The sequence below is a fragment of the Manis pentadactyla genome, chromosome 1 (assembly GCF_030020395.1).
Source record: "Manis pentadactyla isolate mManPen7 chromosome 1, mManPen7.hap1, whole genome shotgun sequence".
Lineage (NCBI taxonomy): Eukaryota > Metazoa > Chordata > Mammalia > Pholidota > Manidae > Manis > Manis pentadactyla.
Genome location: NC_080019.1, coordinates 174,850,024 through 174,867,954, shown reverse-complemented (window position 1 = coordinate 174,867,954; position 17,931 = coordinate 174,850,024). Strand labels below are relative to the sequence as shown.

The window sequence follows — 17,931 nt, the reverse complement described above, 5'->3', positions numbered from 1 at the left end:
ATCTGTGGTTTGTTTTTCCATTTTCTTAATAGTATTTTTTGAGAAGCAAAAGTTTTAATTTTTTAAGTCCTGCTTAAAACATTTTCTCTCATATTTTCTTCTAGACATTTTATAGATTTAGGTTTTACATTTAGGTCAATGGTTCATTTTGAGTTGATTTTTGTATATGGTGTGAGGTGAGGTATTTCCAAAGGGGATATCTAGTTGTTCAACACTATTTATTGAAAAGGCCATCCTTTCTCCTGTAAACTGTATTTATGCCTTTGTCAAGAATCATATATATGTATGGCTTTATTTCTGGAACCTTAATTATATTCCATTAATCGATCTGTATACTTATACCACACTATTTTACTTATAATAGCTTTATAACAATTCTTGAAGTCATGTAGTATTGTTCTTTTACAAAGTCATTTTTAGGAATCCTAGGTCTTTTGTATTTGGATATGATTTTTAAAATCAGCTTGCCAATTTCTGAAGAAAAACATTTTCTGGAAAAACATGGAAATGGAATCACAGTGTGTGCTTTTTTGTCTGGCTTCTGGCTTCTGCCAAGAAACTTCTGGGATTTTTATTGGAAATGCATTGCATCTACAGGTTAACCTCAGGAGAATTGACATCTTGACAATACTGAGCCTTCTGACTCACGAACAAAGTATATATCTCTACTCATTCTATTCATTCAGGTTTCTTGAATTTCTCTCAGCGATGTTTTGTCATTTCCAGTGTAAGACCTTTCACATCTTTTGTCATATTTATCCCTAAGTCTTTCATATATTATTATGCTATTGTGAGTGGTAAATTTAAAATTTCAATTTCTAATTGCTCATTGCTAATATATGAAAATTCAATTCATTTTTGTATATTGATCTTGTATCTTGCAGCCTCACCAAACTCTTTATTTTTTGTAACATTTTTGTATATCCCATTGGAATTTCTACAATCATGTCATCTATGGAAAAGGGCAGTTTTCTTTCCAATTTTTTTTGTTTAAATATGATTTCAGCTGTTTTTTCTTCTTAGTTTGCTAATATGATGAATTACATTGATTTTTTTATTACATTCATTGATTCCATTGACTGAATGAATTACATTAATTTTTGAAAGATTTAACTAACCCGTCATTCCTGGGATGAATCCCACTTGGTCATCATGTAGTATCCTTTATATATATTATTGAATTTGATTGTTAAAATTATGTGCAGAGTTTCTGATCTACATACAATGTTGAATAGAAGTAGTGACAGAAGACATCCCTGTCTTGATCTTAGTGGGAAAGCATTCAGTATTTCACCTTTGAATCTGATGTTAGCTGTAGATTTTTTTGTAAATGTCTTTTAGCAGATTGAAGAAGTTCCTTCATCTTCATATTTTAGTTTGCTGAAAGTTTTTATCAGGAATGGATATTAGATTTTGTCAAATGTCATTTTTGCATCTATTGAGATTATTACACGGTTTTTCTCCTTTGGTTTGCTACTATGGTGAATTACTGTTTGAGTTTTGAACATTAAATCAGTCCTGTACTGTTGGGATGAACCCACCCCATTTGATCAAGTTGTATTATCCTCTTTTATACTGTTGGATTTAATTTTTTTAAATTTCATTTAGAAATTTTTCTTCTCTATATATGAGTATTGATCTGTAGTTTCATTTCTTGTAACATCTTTGTCTGGCTTTGGTATAAGGAGGGTAATGCTGGCCTCATTGAGTTGGGAAGTATTGCCAAGTCTTGATTTTTTTTTTTTTTAAATCTTGTATAGAATTAGTACAGTCATTTATGTAAAATTGGTGATATAGAATTTTATAATTCACTAGATATTTGGGCCTGGGGTTTTCTATGTAGGAAGTCTTTTAAGTACAATTTAATTTTCTTTCAAAGATATAAGACTGTTTAGGTCATCTATTTCTCTTCTGTGAACTGTGGTAATTGATGTCTTTCAAGGAATTTGTTCATTTTATCTAACTTGTGAAATTTACTGACATTGAGTATTTATAATAATCTCTTTTTATCCTTTTAGTACCTGTAGAATATGTGATGTCACCTAATTCCTGATTTAATAATTTGTGTCATTTCTCTTTTTTCTTGATTAGCATAAGTAGAGCTTATAACTAATTTTATTGCTCTTCTCAACGAACCAATCTTTGCTTTATTTGATTCTACTTACTGTTTTCTATTTTATTGATTTCTGCCTTGATCTTTATTGCTTCCTTTCTTCTGTTTACTTTATGTTTAATTTGCTCTTCTTTTTCTAGTTCTGTAAGGAAGAAACTTTCTTAGGTACTGAATTAATGGCATCTACAAATTCAGACAAGCTGTGTTTTCATTTTCATTCAGTTAAAAATATATTTTTATTTTTCTTTTGTTTTTTTTCATTCATCTTCAAGTTATTTAGAATGGTGTCATATGGTTTTCAAATACTTGGGGATTTTCCAAGGATCTTTTAGATACTGACTTCTAATTTAATTCCTCTGTCGTCAGAGAACATAGTTTGTTTGACTTGACACTACTGAATTTTATTGAGTCTTGTTTTATGACCCAGAATATTTCTCTGTGCACTTGAGAAAAATGTGTATTCTGCTATTTTGGAGTAGGGTATTCTATAAATGTCAATCAGGACAAATAGTTAATAATGTTCAAATCTATATCTTAACTGATGTTTTGCATTCTTAGTCTAGGAATTATTGAGAGAGGAGTATTGAAATCTCTGGCTTGTAATTGTATTTTTATCTATTTATCTGCTCAGTTCTATCAGTTTTTACTTAAGGAACTTTGAAGCACTGTTATTACGTTCATAAATGTTTAAGATTGCTATTTCCTCTTGATGAATTGACCCTTTTAGCCTTATAAGATAAAATGATCTTCTGTATCCTTGGTAATATTCTTTGCTCTGAAATTTGTTTTGTTGATTTTGAAGTAGCTCATCTTGTTCTCTTCTGACTAGAGTTAGTATGGTACATCTTTTTCCACCCTTTTATTTTAACTTATTTGTTATATTGTCTTTATACTGTACTTTTTGAAGGTGGTATATTATTGGTTCTTGCTTTTTTAGCTAACTTGACAATCTCTGCCTTTTAATCAGGATGTTTAAACCATTTGCATTTAATTTGATTATTAGTGCAGTTAGGTTTGAATATATTCTCTTGCTATTCATTTTCCATTTTTTGTATCTGTTATTTGTTCCCCTTTCCTGGTTTTCTACCTTCTTTTGGACTGAGTTTCATTTTGATTGGATTTTATCACCTTTGTTGCTTTATGAGTTACAGTTTTGTTATTTTAGTCATTGCTTAAGGGTTTATAGTATATTATTTATCTCTCATAGTCTATCTTAAAGTGATATTATACTACTTCATGCATAAAACAAAGAACTTAATATACTTTCATTTATCTCTTTCTGGGCTATACATTATTGTTATGCATTTTACTTTCCATCTCTGCAAATTCAATTTGTGTCTTTTTAAAATATCTTCCATGTCTCTAACTTTAGTTTTCCCCATATCAGTTGTTTCCTGGTAATCTTTATGTATCTTGCAATCTTTGTTTGGATGCCAGACATTGTAAATATTACCTTGTTTAGTGCTGGGTATTTTTATAGCTCTAAAAATCTTTTTGTGCTTTGTTCTAGAAGACACCTAAGTTATTTGGTCACACTTTCATCTTCTGAGGTCTTGCTTTTACTATAACAGGTCTGGAGCAGTGCTCATTGTAGGGCTACTTCTTCTCCACTAGTGAAGCAAGACCTTCCTGAGTGCTCTATCCAGTGCCTTGTGAAGTATAAATTTTTCCATTCTGGATCATGGAAATAGGCACTATTCCTAGCCCAGTGTGAATGACAAAACTAGTCCTTCTAATCCTTACAGATGGCTCTTTTCCTGGTCTAGGGCAGTTTCTTTCCATGCATGCACTGATCATGAATACTTGTAGGGGATTCTCTGCAGATCTCTGGGATTCTGTCTCAGTGCACCTGTCTTCTCTGTTATTTTGTCCTGTGAACTCTAGCTGCTGAGGCCTCCTGGGACTTTAGGGTCTGTCTCCTCAATTCAGGAAGTCTGCCAGGCTCTGTCTCAGCTTTCCCTTCCCTCTGCCATGCTCAGAAACTCTCTCAAGGTAGTCAGCTGGGGCAATTGTAGGACTCACCTTGTTTCCTGTCTCCCAGAAATCATCTCCTCTGTTTGAAATCAATCTCTTTTATCCTGAAAATTATTGTTTTATGTATTTTTGTCTATTTCTTTTTTAGATGTTTCAGGTGGGATGGCACATCCTGTCACCAGAAAGGGAAGTCTAGTCACCGATTCTTCCTCTTTGAGATTTAATCCTTTCTCTCTTTTATTTCAACTTTTTTGTGGGAAAAATTTCAAGGCTTAGGAAAGTTACAAAATTTATTCAAGGAGCACTTACATACATTTTGCCTAGATTAATCAACTGTTAACATTTTGCCACATTTGTGTGTACTCACTCTCTTACACACACACACATATATTTTAACTGAAACATTTGAAATTGCAGACATTGTCATACCTCACCATTAAATAATTCTTAACTATAAAATCACTTTCCTTTATAACCATAATAAATGATCAAATTCAAGAAATTTGACATTAGCAGAATATTATCATATATGGGCTGCTTTGATTATGTACTGTGAAGTAACAAATGACCCCAAAACTTAGAGGCATAAAACATCAATTTATTACTTATATGTCATGATTCTGTGGTTCAGGAATTCAGATATAGCATAGTGGAAGGGCTCATCTTTGCTCTATGATGTCTGAAGCCTCAGCTGAAGGTTACTCTGAGGGGTTGAGGGCTGAAACAGTTGGGAGGTGGCTGGCATCCCTTTTTATTTTTCCATTTGTCTTCTCTACATGGCTAGCATGGGCTTTCTCAGAGTAAGGCAGTCTCAGGTTTACTAGGCTTCTTACATGGTGGTTTAGGGTTCCAAAAACAAGGGATGCTAGAGATAACCAACTATACAAATTTCTGTCACGCATGATGTGATTCTCTGAAGATATAATATCTTCTTTATTGAATTTCTGCCAAAAATGTATAATTGAAATTTAATCATGAGGAAACAATCAAACAAGCTTAATTTAAGGAACATTTTATAAAACGACAGGCCTGTCCACTTCAAAAATGTCAATGTTATAAAAGATAAGGAAAGATGAGAAACTACTTCAGATTAAAGAAGACTATATTTGTTTTCTAAGGCTGCCATAACAAAATGTCACAGACCTGGCAGCTTAAACAACAGTAATTTACTTTGTTACAATTCTGGAGGTTAGAAGTCCAAGATGAAGGTATTGACATGACCGGCTTCTCTTAGGCCTCCCTCCTTGGCTTATAGGCGGCCCGTTTCTCCCTGTGGTCTTCACACAGTTGTCCCTTTGTGTCGCCTATATCTTAATCTCTTCTTTATAAAGGCACCAGTCATATTGGATTGGGGCCCACAATAACAACCCTATTTTAATATAATTACCCCTTCAAAGTCTCAGTTTCCAATTATTGTCACATTCTGAGGTACTAAGAGTTAGGGTTTCAACATATGGATTTTTTGGATTCAGCCTACTACAGAGACTAAAAAGCCTCCTTTGTATGTGGTCTTTGATTGGAAAATAAGTTGCTATAAAATATAGCAGTTGGAATGAGTATGTGCAGTGCGGGAGATTAAAAATAGCCTTGAATTCTTTGACATTCCTCTCACTGAGAAATGGGGATATATTTCCCCTCCCTTTAAGTCTGAACCTGCCTATGGCTGCTTTGACAAAATATAGTGGAAGAGGAAGCAGAAACTGCCTTTTAAAGGGTGGGCTCAGAATTGGCATAGCTTTGCTTCTGCTCTGCTCCGTTTGTCAAAGCAGTCACAGGTTCGTCCAGACTTAAAGGGAAGGGAAATATGTCCCCATTTCTCAGTGAGAAGAATGTCAAAGAATTCAAGGCTAATTTTAATTTCTCACACTGCACATACTCATATTCATTTCTAATTATCTCAAAAATATACCTGTAGCAGCTTTTTTTTCAATCCAGGAATTAAGATGTCAAATCTCTTTAGTGTCCTTTAACCTGAAACTTTCCTCAACCTCCCTTGTCTTTCATGACATTGCCATTTTTTGAAGTGTACAGGCCAGTTGTTTTGCAGAATGTCCCTTGATTTGGGCTTGTCTGTTTCCTCACGATTAAACACCGATTAGGTATTTTAGGCAGGAATACAATAAAGGTGATGCCATGTCCTCAGAGCATCACCTCATGTGTGAGGCCAACTTGTACTATTGGTGAAATTAACTTTGACTACTTGGTTAATGAAGTCTCTGCTAAATTTCTCCAATGTAATGGTACTCTATCATTGTTGTAATTGGTAAGTAATCTCTAGGGATGCCCTTTTTTTAATTCTTAAAAAGCTTTTCTATATTTTGTGTTAGACAATTCCAGTATCTGGTTTAGACTCTTGTGTCTAAATCTGTTGCCAATATCTGATTTAGACTCTTGTGTCTAAATCTGTTGAGAATGAGTTCTGTTGACTGTCACTTCTGTGTGGCCTCTTGTGTTAAAATTGCGAGCTAGTCTTTGCTTGAGTCCTATGGGACTAAACTACAGATGTGTCCTCCAAAGCAGGTTTCCATTGTTTCTGCTTAGAGTATAGGGCATTGAGGACCCCCCAGTACTCCTCCTTCGCCTTCGTTCGACCTGGAAGGCTCAAGTTTGGCTTCTCTTGTTTCTGTCACAAATCACAGTGCCACAGAGACTTCCATGTGCTGTCCGCATAGTTCATATCTCCTGCTCAGGGCTCAGTGACCCGGCACTGGTTCCCCTGGACGGCTTGTCCCTTTGGGATGGGGTGGTTCCTGGAGAATCTTACTTCCCCGTGAATGGGAAGGTCACCTGGAGAATCTAGCCTGCTACGTTGCCTGCCTAAAGCAGAACACACTGATTTTTCACTCCAATCTTTGGTATAAATAGGATTCTGTCTTGGCTTTCTGTAACAATACCTTTGAAGAAATGTGGATTTCTCAAGGTTTTATTAACTTAATCCTACAAAAGGGGACAGCCAGGTGATTCGGTACATTACGTAGTTGAAAAAGCTGGAACCTGTCAGGTGAGCTTATTAACTCTCTGAGGCCTCAGTTTTCTACTTTGTGAAATGGGAAGATTCATTATGTCCTTCCCAGTGCTTTGTGAGCATTTACGGGGATGAATTTGGGAAGCGTGCAGCACCTGGCACCAGAATTTTAAGATCAGCGAAAGGACAGGGCGGACAACCCTCCGCTTGCGGGCTGGCGCTCCTTCCACCGCCCGGGGCGGGGCGTCTGGCGCGGGAGTGGAGCGCCGGGCGGGCGGAGGAACGGGCAGGCCCGCCCCCAGAGCACGGCGGCCACTCCCGGGGCGGCGGGGGCGGAGCGGACTCCCGGGAGCCTCCTCCCGCGGCCCCGTTCCTCCGGGCGGAGCTCGCCGTGGCCGCGTTCCGGGTGAGTGCTCCCGGCCTGGGCTCCGCACAGTGCCGAGCGGAGGGCGGCGGCCGGCGGGCCGGTTGGGCCTCCGGGCTGGAGCTGGGCGCGCGGGGGCCCGGCGCGGCCCGGCCTCGGTGGGGCTGTCCTGCCTCATCCCGCGCGGCGGGTCCGGGCGGGAGGCCTGCGGAGGCCGAGCCTGGCGGGAGGCAGAGGTCAGGTGCCGACGCGCCGCGGCTCTCGTTCTGCTGCGGGCAGGGCACCGGCGAGAGGCTGCCGGCGAGGGAGAGATTCTGGAGTCGCCTCCGAGGCCCCGCGTGACGATTCTGGGGTCGCTCCCCGAGGGCGCACCAAGGCGAAAAAGCGCCTTCCTCCTTACAGCCCTCTTTCCCCCGGGTGTCTCGTAGGACGCCGACCGATTCAGCCCACCTGGGGCCTGCAGGGCCGGAGGACTTTGAGAGTCCCCTGGATTTTCAAGTACTCCAGAGCCACCTGCCCCTGGTCTGCTCTGCGTCCATCCAGGTCTGTCGGCCGTGTCGGTTGACAGTTGGTCTAATGTTAGATAAGGGGGGCCAACTCTAGTTTGAAAACAATAGAAAAGTCCAGGGGGATTGGGACAGAGAAAAGCCCTTTGGCTTGGTAGCCTCAGGAGACCATGTGGTCTGCATGGTGGTTGGCGGGTTGGAGCGTGTTCTCGAGTGGGTGAGGGATGAGGACGTGGGGGCTGTCAAGGGCTCAGAGAGTACTCTTCAGCCCCTAGGTAATGGGAGGAATTAGATAGTAATCTGCCAGTGGCGGAGAGGGCTTTTTTTTTTTCTCTAAATTTTTTAAGAAAGAAAAATAACATGTTGGGACTTCAAGAAAGTTAAGGAATCTTGGCTAGACTCAGGGTCCAGACTGAGAAATTTGGGATGGAAGGGTTTTTTTAGGCACCTGGGCTGGGCAGGAGTGCTGGAATGTGTCTGGGAAGGAGATAATGTTTGATTGGACCGTAGTTTATCTCTTTGGAGCTTTATCTTCTAGGGCAGGGTCAGCCTTTAAACCTCCATGAAATTGCAAACATTTTCGTGTACCAGCCTGTGTGCATTTTTGGGAGAGAACATCAGTGCTTTAATCAGATTAAAAACATCTGTTAAAGAGAAATATTGAAGTGGTTGACTACATAATTTTGGGGGGAGGCGACAATAAAACTTGCACTGTTATGTGTATATATATATATGTGTGTGTGTGTGTGTGTACAAATTTGTAAATAACTACTTTATTTTGGAAAACTCTACTTTAGAAATAACATATCTTATTAAGGACTTAAATTGCCTCTGTGAAATGATAAAGTTGATAAAGTTTCCCTTCTGGTCTTGAAGAAAGTTATACATTGTCAAAGCAAAACACTTTAACACATACACACACACACTCTGGAAAGTCAGAGAATTAAAGCATGACTATTTTACCTCCAAACTATTGCTAGTGCTTAAAATATACAGGTATTTACCATAAGTTTTTTCAGTGTCATGTGTGGGAAGAATGAATATTAGGGTGAGATTTAATTCGACTAGCAACTATTGTTGATGAACCGTCAGAAGGCTGGCTTATTTTACAAGGTATTTGTCCCTATTCAGTCTCTCAAAGCTCAAAAGGTCAGCAGCTCTAAAAGGATATTGTTCTTTGTTGAGTACAGTGAAATGGGTCACACTGTTGTATTTGATATGCCACTTGATAGAACAAATGTTTAGTATATCCTTTTCAACTGAGCTAATAATCATAATGTGTGCTTTTCCCTGAGGTGCATGCAAATGGTTTGAGAACTAACCAGCTCTTTGAAGATCTTTTATTCAAAGTGGGAATATCCAAAGCAAGTCAGTGGTGGTTTTCTTTTCTCTTTTTTTTAAGCCATCAGTGACCAATGGTTTCTCAAACCTATCTGGGTTCCTGTTGAAAATATGGATTCCCTGCCCTCACTTCAGGCCTTTGAAATAAAAGTCTCTGGGGATGTCGGGGAATAGGAATTTCTAACAGACCACAGGATTCTCTGGCTTTAAAAATTATCGACAGTCTCTGAAGTTTCTCTTTGAGATTTTGTCCTCTTTAGAACAGATTTCCGTAAAGGTTATATGAACGAATTGGCCCCAAACTTACGGAACTAAAAGTTGTAATCCTTGTCTATTGAGTCATCTCTAAGGTTTAATATATTTTAGGAAAATTTATGTAGTCATTTTATCAGGAAAAATACATTGTTTCTGATTGTAGAAAACCCATTTCAGAAAAATTAGAAGATATGGAAGAAACAAAGTTTCCCTAATCCTGTAACTAAGAAACAACCATCAATGATTCTTTCTGGTATTTTATATATAAAAGACCACACATATATAGTGCATAATTGGGATTGTATTCTATATACATTTTTATATTCTGCTGGGTTTTTTTTCCCACTGTCATGAGCACTTTCCCATGTAGTTAAGTTTCTCAAACACCATTTTATGAAAGCATATGTTCCATCATTATGGAGGTACTGTAATTAAACCTATTGTTAGCATTTTGATTCTTTTTCAATTTTTGGTTCATTTTAATAATGTTGGTTTGAATATCATGGTCTACTTTATTTTCTTAAAAATTTCTAAATGATGGAGTAAAAGCTATTCAAATGCATTTTTTAAATCTTATGTTCACATATCTTACACAATGAAGATGAACATTTCTGAAGGATCTGTTGCATTTCAGGTCCATTCTCTTATTTCAGTGTTTCTCAAACTTTAATGTGTGTAAGAATCACCTGGTGAGCTTGTTAAAAATTCATGTTCCTTAGTTCCAGGTGCAGCTGTTCTGACCCATTAACTCTGGAGTAAGGCCAAGGATTCTGTAATTTTAACTAATTCCCTTCTTGGAACCACCCTTTGAAAAATGCCTTTTAAATAAATGGCAGAACAGATTCAGATATTTAATTCACTTGCCCAGAACCATTCATGCATCTGGTGACAAGATTTGAACTCAGCTATTTGTGACTTCAGAGCCCTATTTTTCCATTACTTTAGACCTTCTCAAACTTTTTCATTGCTGCACCCCTGATGACTGCAGAAAGGGAACTCTGACCCCACTTCAGAGTCCTCTGGATAGTGGAAGAAGACACATAAATATACAGCGAACTTCTCTTAAAATTCCCCGTTAGAAATTCTTATGAATTCTGTTAATGCTGCATAACATATATTATATAAAATAATTTCAGTCCTTCACTTCATGTTTTACTTCAACATGGATTTTAAAATCACTTCTTTTAAATTTATTTCATGTTTCCTGTTTCAGAGAGGCAGGGACACTGTTCCAGTGTGCTCCGTGGGTTTGGGGTTTGGAAGGAAGACACCGTCTATGCAGCAAGTCCTCTTGGAATTAGGAAAGAGAGGCCCTGCTTTTGAGTGTTCAAGGACAGAAGAGCAGAGGGTGGTGGGCATGACCAAGAGAGTGAGTTTGTTAGAGATGGGGCCCTCTACTCTTAGAAAAGGGTTGGTGTTAGTAAACCAAAGGGAGCTAAGCACTTTCTCCAAGTTTAAAAATCTCCCCAAATGGAATTTTACACTTACTTAATTTTTCCCCTTATTTATTAATTTTTAATTTTCTTTCTTTTTTTCCCTTGCCTTACCCATTTTAGTAGCAGCCTGGGATCATCGTGTGTCCTTAGGTATCTCAACTACTAAGTTCTAGGTTGGTAAATAAGCAACCAAATTGGTTGGTTACTTACCAAAATTCAGCCCCTGCTATGTGTCAGGTCAGTTTGAGTTCCAGGAATGCAAAAACCAGTGATTCTCTTTGAGAATTAAGTTAACTTTATTGCCTATACTCAATCTCTGACTCTTTTGATTTTTAATTAATTTTAGACTTAGAAAAAAGTTGCAAAAATGAAAGAGAATCCACTCAACTCACCTTACTTTTAATTCTTTACGTGTTTATCAATACTATTAACTAAACTACAGACGTTACTTGAATTTCATCCGTTTTTGCGACAATGATTTTTCTGTTGCTGTGTTCTGTCCAGAATCCCTCATTGCCTTTGGTGTTTTCTCCTTCATCCCCTCCAGTCTGAGACAGTTCCTCAGTTTTTTTCTTGTCCTTCATTATTTGACCCTTTTGAAGAATATTAGTTAGTTACTCTGTAAAGCGCAGTATCTCACTGATCCATAAGGTTGATAGGTTTTAAACACTGGTGATACTAAACTTGATCACTTGGCTAAGGTGAAATCTGCTAGGTTTCTCCACTACAGAGTTATTGTCTTTCCCTTTGTAGCTAATGGTTATCTTGGGAAATACTTTGAGAATGCAAATTATGTTTATCCTCAAATTTTTACCAACTATTTTAACACCCATTGGTGGATCTTGTCTGCAACAACTATTACAGTCGTGTTTCCCTAATGGTGATCTTTGCCATTTCCTGCTTCCTTATATTAATTAGAAGTTTACTGTAAGAAAGAGGCACCCTTTCTCTCCCCTTTATTTAATCATTTATAATAGTATGGAGTCATGTATATTCATTTTATTCTGTGGTTTAAAATACAGTGCCATACTTGTTTCCTTGCTCAGATGCTTCTAGATTTGGCCATTAGGAGCTCAGTCTTTGACATTAAATGACTTGTACATGTAAATGGCTATATCATTTTGATCCCACCCTTGCCCCCTGCCCAGGGAACCATTGCTGCCTTAGGATCTGGGGCTAATCACTCAGAAGCCAGGTAAAGAAACTATAATTGGGAGAATGAATACAAGAAGGCCAAAGAAGGCAGGACAACATATGTGCAAATAATCAGCTCTCAGGAACTCTGCAGGAGTGAATGGAATAGTAAAATAGCAGATTCTCCACTGTGCCTCCAGAGTGTCCCAAGAAAGTTGGACCATGTGCCCGGGCCACATCACACCCACTGTGAGATGCCTGGTGGGGTGCCAGATGGTTTCAGAAACACTGAAATGGTGATTGTGTCAGTCTTTGCTGCTGAATGAAGACCATACCCTTTCTCCTTGGTGCATAAGTGCTTAGTAAATATTTAGGGAGTGACCCCTGGTGTCTTCCTCCCACCTCCCCTACAGTTGTACCAAAATGCATCCCTGTAGAGATTTTTCAAGACTGACATTTAACATTGGTGCTGATTTACTGTTTGTTATAGCTTGTCTGCCTTGCTGGATTTGTTCTTTTGTTATTATGGAAAATTTTGAGCGTACTTAAAAGCAGAGAGAGAGAAAAAAAAATGAACCCTGAGGTACCTATCACCCGGCGTCAGTACTTCTCAATATTTTGCTAACCTTACTTTATCTATTTCCCCATTTCGGGATGTGGGGCTGGCATAGTGAAAACAAATTGCAGACATCGAGATCTAAGAAAGCAATGAAATAAATTATTTGAGTGCAAGGATTATACCTAATTCCCTTTGTAACCCGGTGGTGCCTAGCACTGTGTCTGAAAATAGCAGATGCTCAGAGAAGACTGAATTGATAGGAGGAAGAACACAATTATGAAAACATCACTATTCTGAACTAACTGGGGTAAGACATCTAGAAAGGAACATGTTGATGAGTCTTGCCCTAAAATAACTTCTTTCATGTTACCTGAATTTGTTCTCCATAGTCACGATTCCCTGTCACTTCAAAACAGCCTCGATTGGAAAAGAAAACTTTACAGGGAGAATTCCAGGTCTCTCAATTATTTAAATGTTATTATAAAGAAGTCCAGTCTGATGACATTTTCCCAGACATCAACCAGGAGTTACCTGCTCTAAATTAACTCTTTAAAAAATTATGCTTTTTTAATTATAAAAGTAATATATACTCATTGAAAGAAAAATAGGAAATTGCAGAGAAAAGTAAGAGTCATCTGTATTTCAGTATGTAATTCTAGAGATAACATTATCTTAGTTAGCATTGTGATACAAGTTAGGCATGAATTGCATTGATAATCCGTCAGTAAATATCTATGTTTCTGGAAGTGTACCAGGTGTGTTTGGGTGTACCCTGTCATTAAATTTTTACAGCAACATTTTAAGACAAGGGTTTTTTATTTCCTTGATCTGTTTTATAGCTGGGGAAACATGCTGACAGAGGTCGCTTTCAGTCAGTTAGCTGGTAAGCAAGCCAGGCAGGAGATCTCCCTCGAAAGACAGTTGGGCCAGTGTTACAGGCCCTTCACACCTTGGATGTTTTCTCACAGGAAGCAAGGAGGCCACACACCTGAGCTGCTTTCATGCTGCAGGGCTCCTGCAATCTGTTCTGAGGAGAGCACTGAGGTTTAGAAAAAGGGCAAAGTGATGGTTTTAAACTGGATCCCACATAGTCTCAAGAAGCGGGATTAGGAATGAGGGGCTCATTATTCAGTAATTGATAAGACTGGCTCCTTATTACTTTTATAATACATTTCTTGTCTTTGGACAGATCCCATGGGGGGCAGTTCAGCAGTATTTGTAATTATTCCCAGCTCGCTACTTCTTGGGCAGGTGTTTAAATCTCCCTCAACCACACTTCCTCCCTCTGTGAAATGAGGGTGGTGGAAGTGTGCATTTTCTGGTCCTTTTTGCTTCTAACGCTTTATTACTTCAATGACCTGAAGTCCCTTTAGCCAGTGAGTCTCCTTGTCAGGGGATTGTCCCTGTAGGAGCAGCTCTTAGAAAAACAATGTTCCTGGTCTAAATTTTCCAAGGTTGAGATTTTTATAAAAAAATGATCACCAATCCTAGCATTTAAGCCTCTTGTATTTCAGTTGACAAGGGGTTGTCTGATTGGTCCCAGGACCCTGCAGACTTACTGTTACCTGGAGGGAAGAGAACAGACCTCAGGAAGCCATTTGAACAGATAGTTCCACAGAAAGTGACTATAGGAGTGGGAGAGGGAAGGCTGCCAGAGAGAACTCTGCATATTTCAAGGGTTTGTGTTGGGCACACAGAAGACTAAGGGGAGGAAAGAGATTGAGTGTCCCTGGGAAGGAGGTGGCAGAGCCCTGGTCTTGGAGCCTCGGTGCGGAGCTGAGCTCCACTGCTTAGGAGTTGTTGGCGTTGGAACGGGTTCCTTCATCTGTCTAAACCTCCATGTTCTCTAGAGCATGAAGCAAGTAATTCTTACAGAGCCGAGATGAAAATTAAGTAAATTAATATAAGTGATTTAACCCCAGTGCATGGCCCAGGGTGAATGCACAAATAAATTACTCTTCTTTGTAGCTGTTACTGCTGCGTGCAGCAGCCCCTAAACACAGGCCATCCTGTGTAATTGCTTCCTGGGTCAAATTTTCTCTTTTGTGGTTTGACCCAGGAACCTCCATTTTAACATTTTATCTAAAGAGAAATGCTTTCCAGGTTTTCCTCAAACTAACCTAAAGCTAAATTTTTTGAATACTACCCTTCAATAAGTATGAGGCTATCTTGAGAGTTGCTAAGATTGTTTTGGTTTTATTTTTGTTTTCCACGAATTACCACATCCCCACATCTCATTTTAAAAAAACAGACAAAAACTTTTGTTATAAATGAACAGAAGTGCAGCATACAAAATTCTAAAAGTAAAAGAAAAACCACCCCTGATTACTCTTATACTCCTAATAAAATTATTGCTAGCTTTTACTTCTATTTCTTTCTAGAGTTTTCTTATTTCTATAGTCTTAGTGGTAATCATATACACATACAGAGTGTATTTTCTGTTTTTGTTACTTAAGATTTAATCCTATGTGTTTTCATGTTACTGGCAGAAAATATTTTGGCCTCCATTCTGTCCATTTAGCTGAAGATCTATTTGACTATGAAGATTATCAGTGCCCTGGCCTTAGCATTTTCTGTACTCGCCTGTTAACACGTTTAGAATTTGGGGAGAGGAGGGCTACGGTTTGGGCAGGCAGAGAAGATGGGGTTTTGCTGGCTGTCCCCAGGGGGCCTCGCCAAATAGCCTTCGTCACTTGGCCTGTGGTGGGCCCTCAGCTGTGTGGCCTCAGAAACTGGATTTTCATCAAGCATGGCCACCTCTCAGAGGCGAATTCATACTATCCCACCACATGGGGTTGAAGTGTGAAGTCAGAATGGCAGTTCATCAGCTGACAGAAACAGTACAAAAGAGTGGTCGCCCCCAGTGTGTCTGCCTGTTGGCTGTTCCTTGTCTAGAGTCACTTAATGCAAAGTGATACAATAATAGCAGGAGTATAGTCCCCATTTAGTGGGGGCTCACTGTGTGTCAGGAGGGGGCCTAACACTCATGTATGCATACTGTAGGTCCTTCACACCCACAGTAATCTCTAGGTAGATACTATTTTTGTCCCCTTTATGCAGATAAGGAGACCACAGTTCAGTTAAGTGACTGGCTCAAGGTTTCATGGCTAATTATGTGGTGGAGCTGCAGTTTCTCCCTAAATAAGCCCCTGATCTTAACTACCATACTGTTGCTCTACCTGTAAGTCTTAGAGATGGTTGACCTCCTGTGTTGGCACTTGTGTTTCTTGCTCCCAGTCCCACCTGTTGGGATGTGTCCCGTTATAGTACCTCTTTGTGAATGTAACATCTAGAGCTGAAAAATCATTGCTTTTTCATTTCCTGTTGTTGAGGAACATGTTTTTAGCTCTCACAATGAACTTTTGTTTTTTCCCTTACTTTCTTTTTGGGTTAAAATACTCCCCGTAGCAAGATTTCACATGTTGGTAACCTCTTAAGGTGGTGTCAGGAAGGGGCAACTAAGGAAGAGAACTACTAGCGTTCATTTCAGGCTGTACCCAGTTCAGAACTGAGGAGGCATTTACAGTCTCCTCTTTGCCTTCTCTTTCTGTGGAAATTACTTTTCTTCTTGGGTGATGGACAGCCTGGGTGATAACTCAGAATTCTGACATACAGAAGGTTGGAACTTTCCACCTGTAAAATGTCTGACTTTCTGATCTCTCCTGCTTTGCTGCAGAACTCCCATTACTGTTAGTCAAGATCCACTGGGGATAGGTCTTCAGTTTGTGCTGGAGGGAATCATTTCAGGATAGCATTTCTATTTGAAACAACACGGCTTTGTGATTGCCTTTTAGAGATTGTTGGAGCAGAACTACTGAGCAGAAACAGGCATTGCGTCCTCAGTTGTCATCAAGTTTACAATCAGATTGGAAACGTTGAAGCTTCTTGCCTGCAAGTGAGGTGAAGACAGACTTACTGCTCATATAATAAAAGACATGGGCTTCAACTTGACTTTCTACCTTTCCTACAAATTCCGATTACTGTTGCTTTTTACCTTGTGCCTGACAGTGGTTGGGTGGGCCACCAGTAACTACTTCGTGGGTGCTATTCAAGAGATTCCTAGAGCAAAGGAATTCATTGCTAATTTCAACAAGGCCATCGTTTTGGGAAAGAAAGAAACTTTGACTACTGAAGCATCCTTGAAGAAAGAAGACCTCACCAGCTGCCCTTCTGTGTCCCCATACCTCAGTAAGTTTTTTTTTTCCTTTTTCTTAAGTTCTGTGAAAACTTTTCATTTAATTATGACATATGTATAGAAAAGTACAGATATCAGAAGTGCACAGCTAGGTTAAGTTTCACAAAATGGACATACCTGTGTAATTAGTATGTAAATTAAGAAATGAGCTCCTAGAGCTCTAGATGTTTCCACGGTTCTTTCAGTTACTGCACTTCAAGATTCTAATACCATCCATTAGATTTTTCCTGCTTTTGAACTTTACATAATTAGAAACATACACTGTATTCTTTTGTGTCTGGTTTCTGTTCAGCTTTATGTTTGTGAGATGTATTCATATTGCTGATGTATAGTCTTCCATCATATGAACATAACCAATTTTTATTATCCAGCCATGAAAGGCTCAGTTGCACATGTCAGCAGGCATGTATTTAGCTCACAAGTGTGCTCTGTGAGCCCTGGGGCCAGTTGATCTAGGCTGGTGGCTCTGCTGTCTGTGTCTTTCGTCCTCCTCTGGGACCAGTGGGCTAGTCTGGGGATGTTGCCCTCCTGTCATTCACACAGCACAATGTACAAATGGGGAAATGCAGGCACATTCAGAGCCCCGCTCATGTCATAGCTGTTAACATTCCTGTGGCCAACAGGATGGAGTTGAGGGACAGGAGTGAGTATGTTTTTTAGCATTTTTTATTGTTAATTTCTTAAATATGTTGTGTGTTTTGGTTTCTCATTGATGTCTTGCCTTTCAATTAAAATTAACAGTAAGTTGGTTTTAGTAAACACAATGGGAGAGGAAAACTCCACGGCGATATTATGTATAACCCATAAAGGCTCTATCAGACCTCTGATTCTCCAAAACTTCAAAGCGCTTATAGTTCTCCAGACACACCTCTGAGCCTTGTATTTCTTTCCAGACTGCTTCTCTTTAATCCATGTCTGCTGGTGGATTTCTGTTTATTCCTCAGGAATCCCGTTCAGAGTACTCCTCGGAGAGGTTTCTGGGATGGCCCTAGTTAATCTCACACTCCCTGTGTGCCTGCCTGCATCTCGATAGTTGTGCTGATCACAGCATATTGTTGGCGGGGTTCGCCTTTTTTCCTCTGGAGGCAG

At 39.2% G+C, this 17,931-nt stretch overlaps 1 protein-coding gene across 3 annotated transcripts in view; it reads left to right on the top strand.

Annotated features, from left to right (window-relative positions):
* The first annotated feature begins 7,325 nt into the window (after positions 1 to 7,325).
* B4GALT4 (beta-1,4-galactosyltransferase 4) overlaps positions 7,326 to 17,931 on the top strand; it is a 43,919-nt gene continuing 33,313 nt past the window's right edge. For 2 of the 3 annotated variants that reach the window (XR_008997935.1, XM_036883355.2), the window contains exons 1-2: positions 7,845 to 7,959; positions 16,442 to 16,835. Coding sequence is in view for 2 of the 3 variants with exons in the window: in XM_036883355.2 (XP_036739250.1) it covers positions 16,583 to 16,835 (253 nt within the window). In the remaining variant the exon portion in view is untranslated. Of the gene's footprint in view, positions 7,459 to 7,844; positions 7,960 to 16,441; positions 16,836 to 17,931 lie in introns of those variants that run through there. The other variant, XM_036883354.2, reaches the window with a different exon arrangement.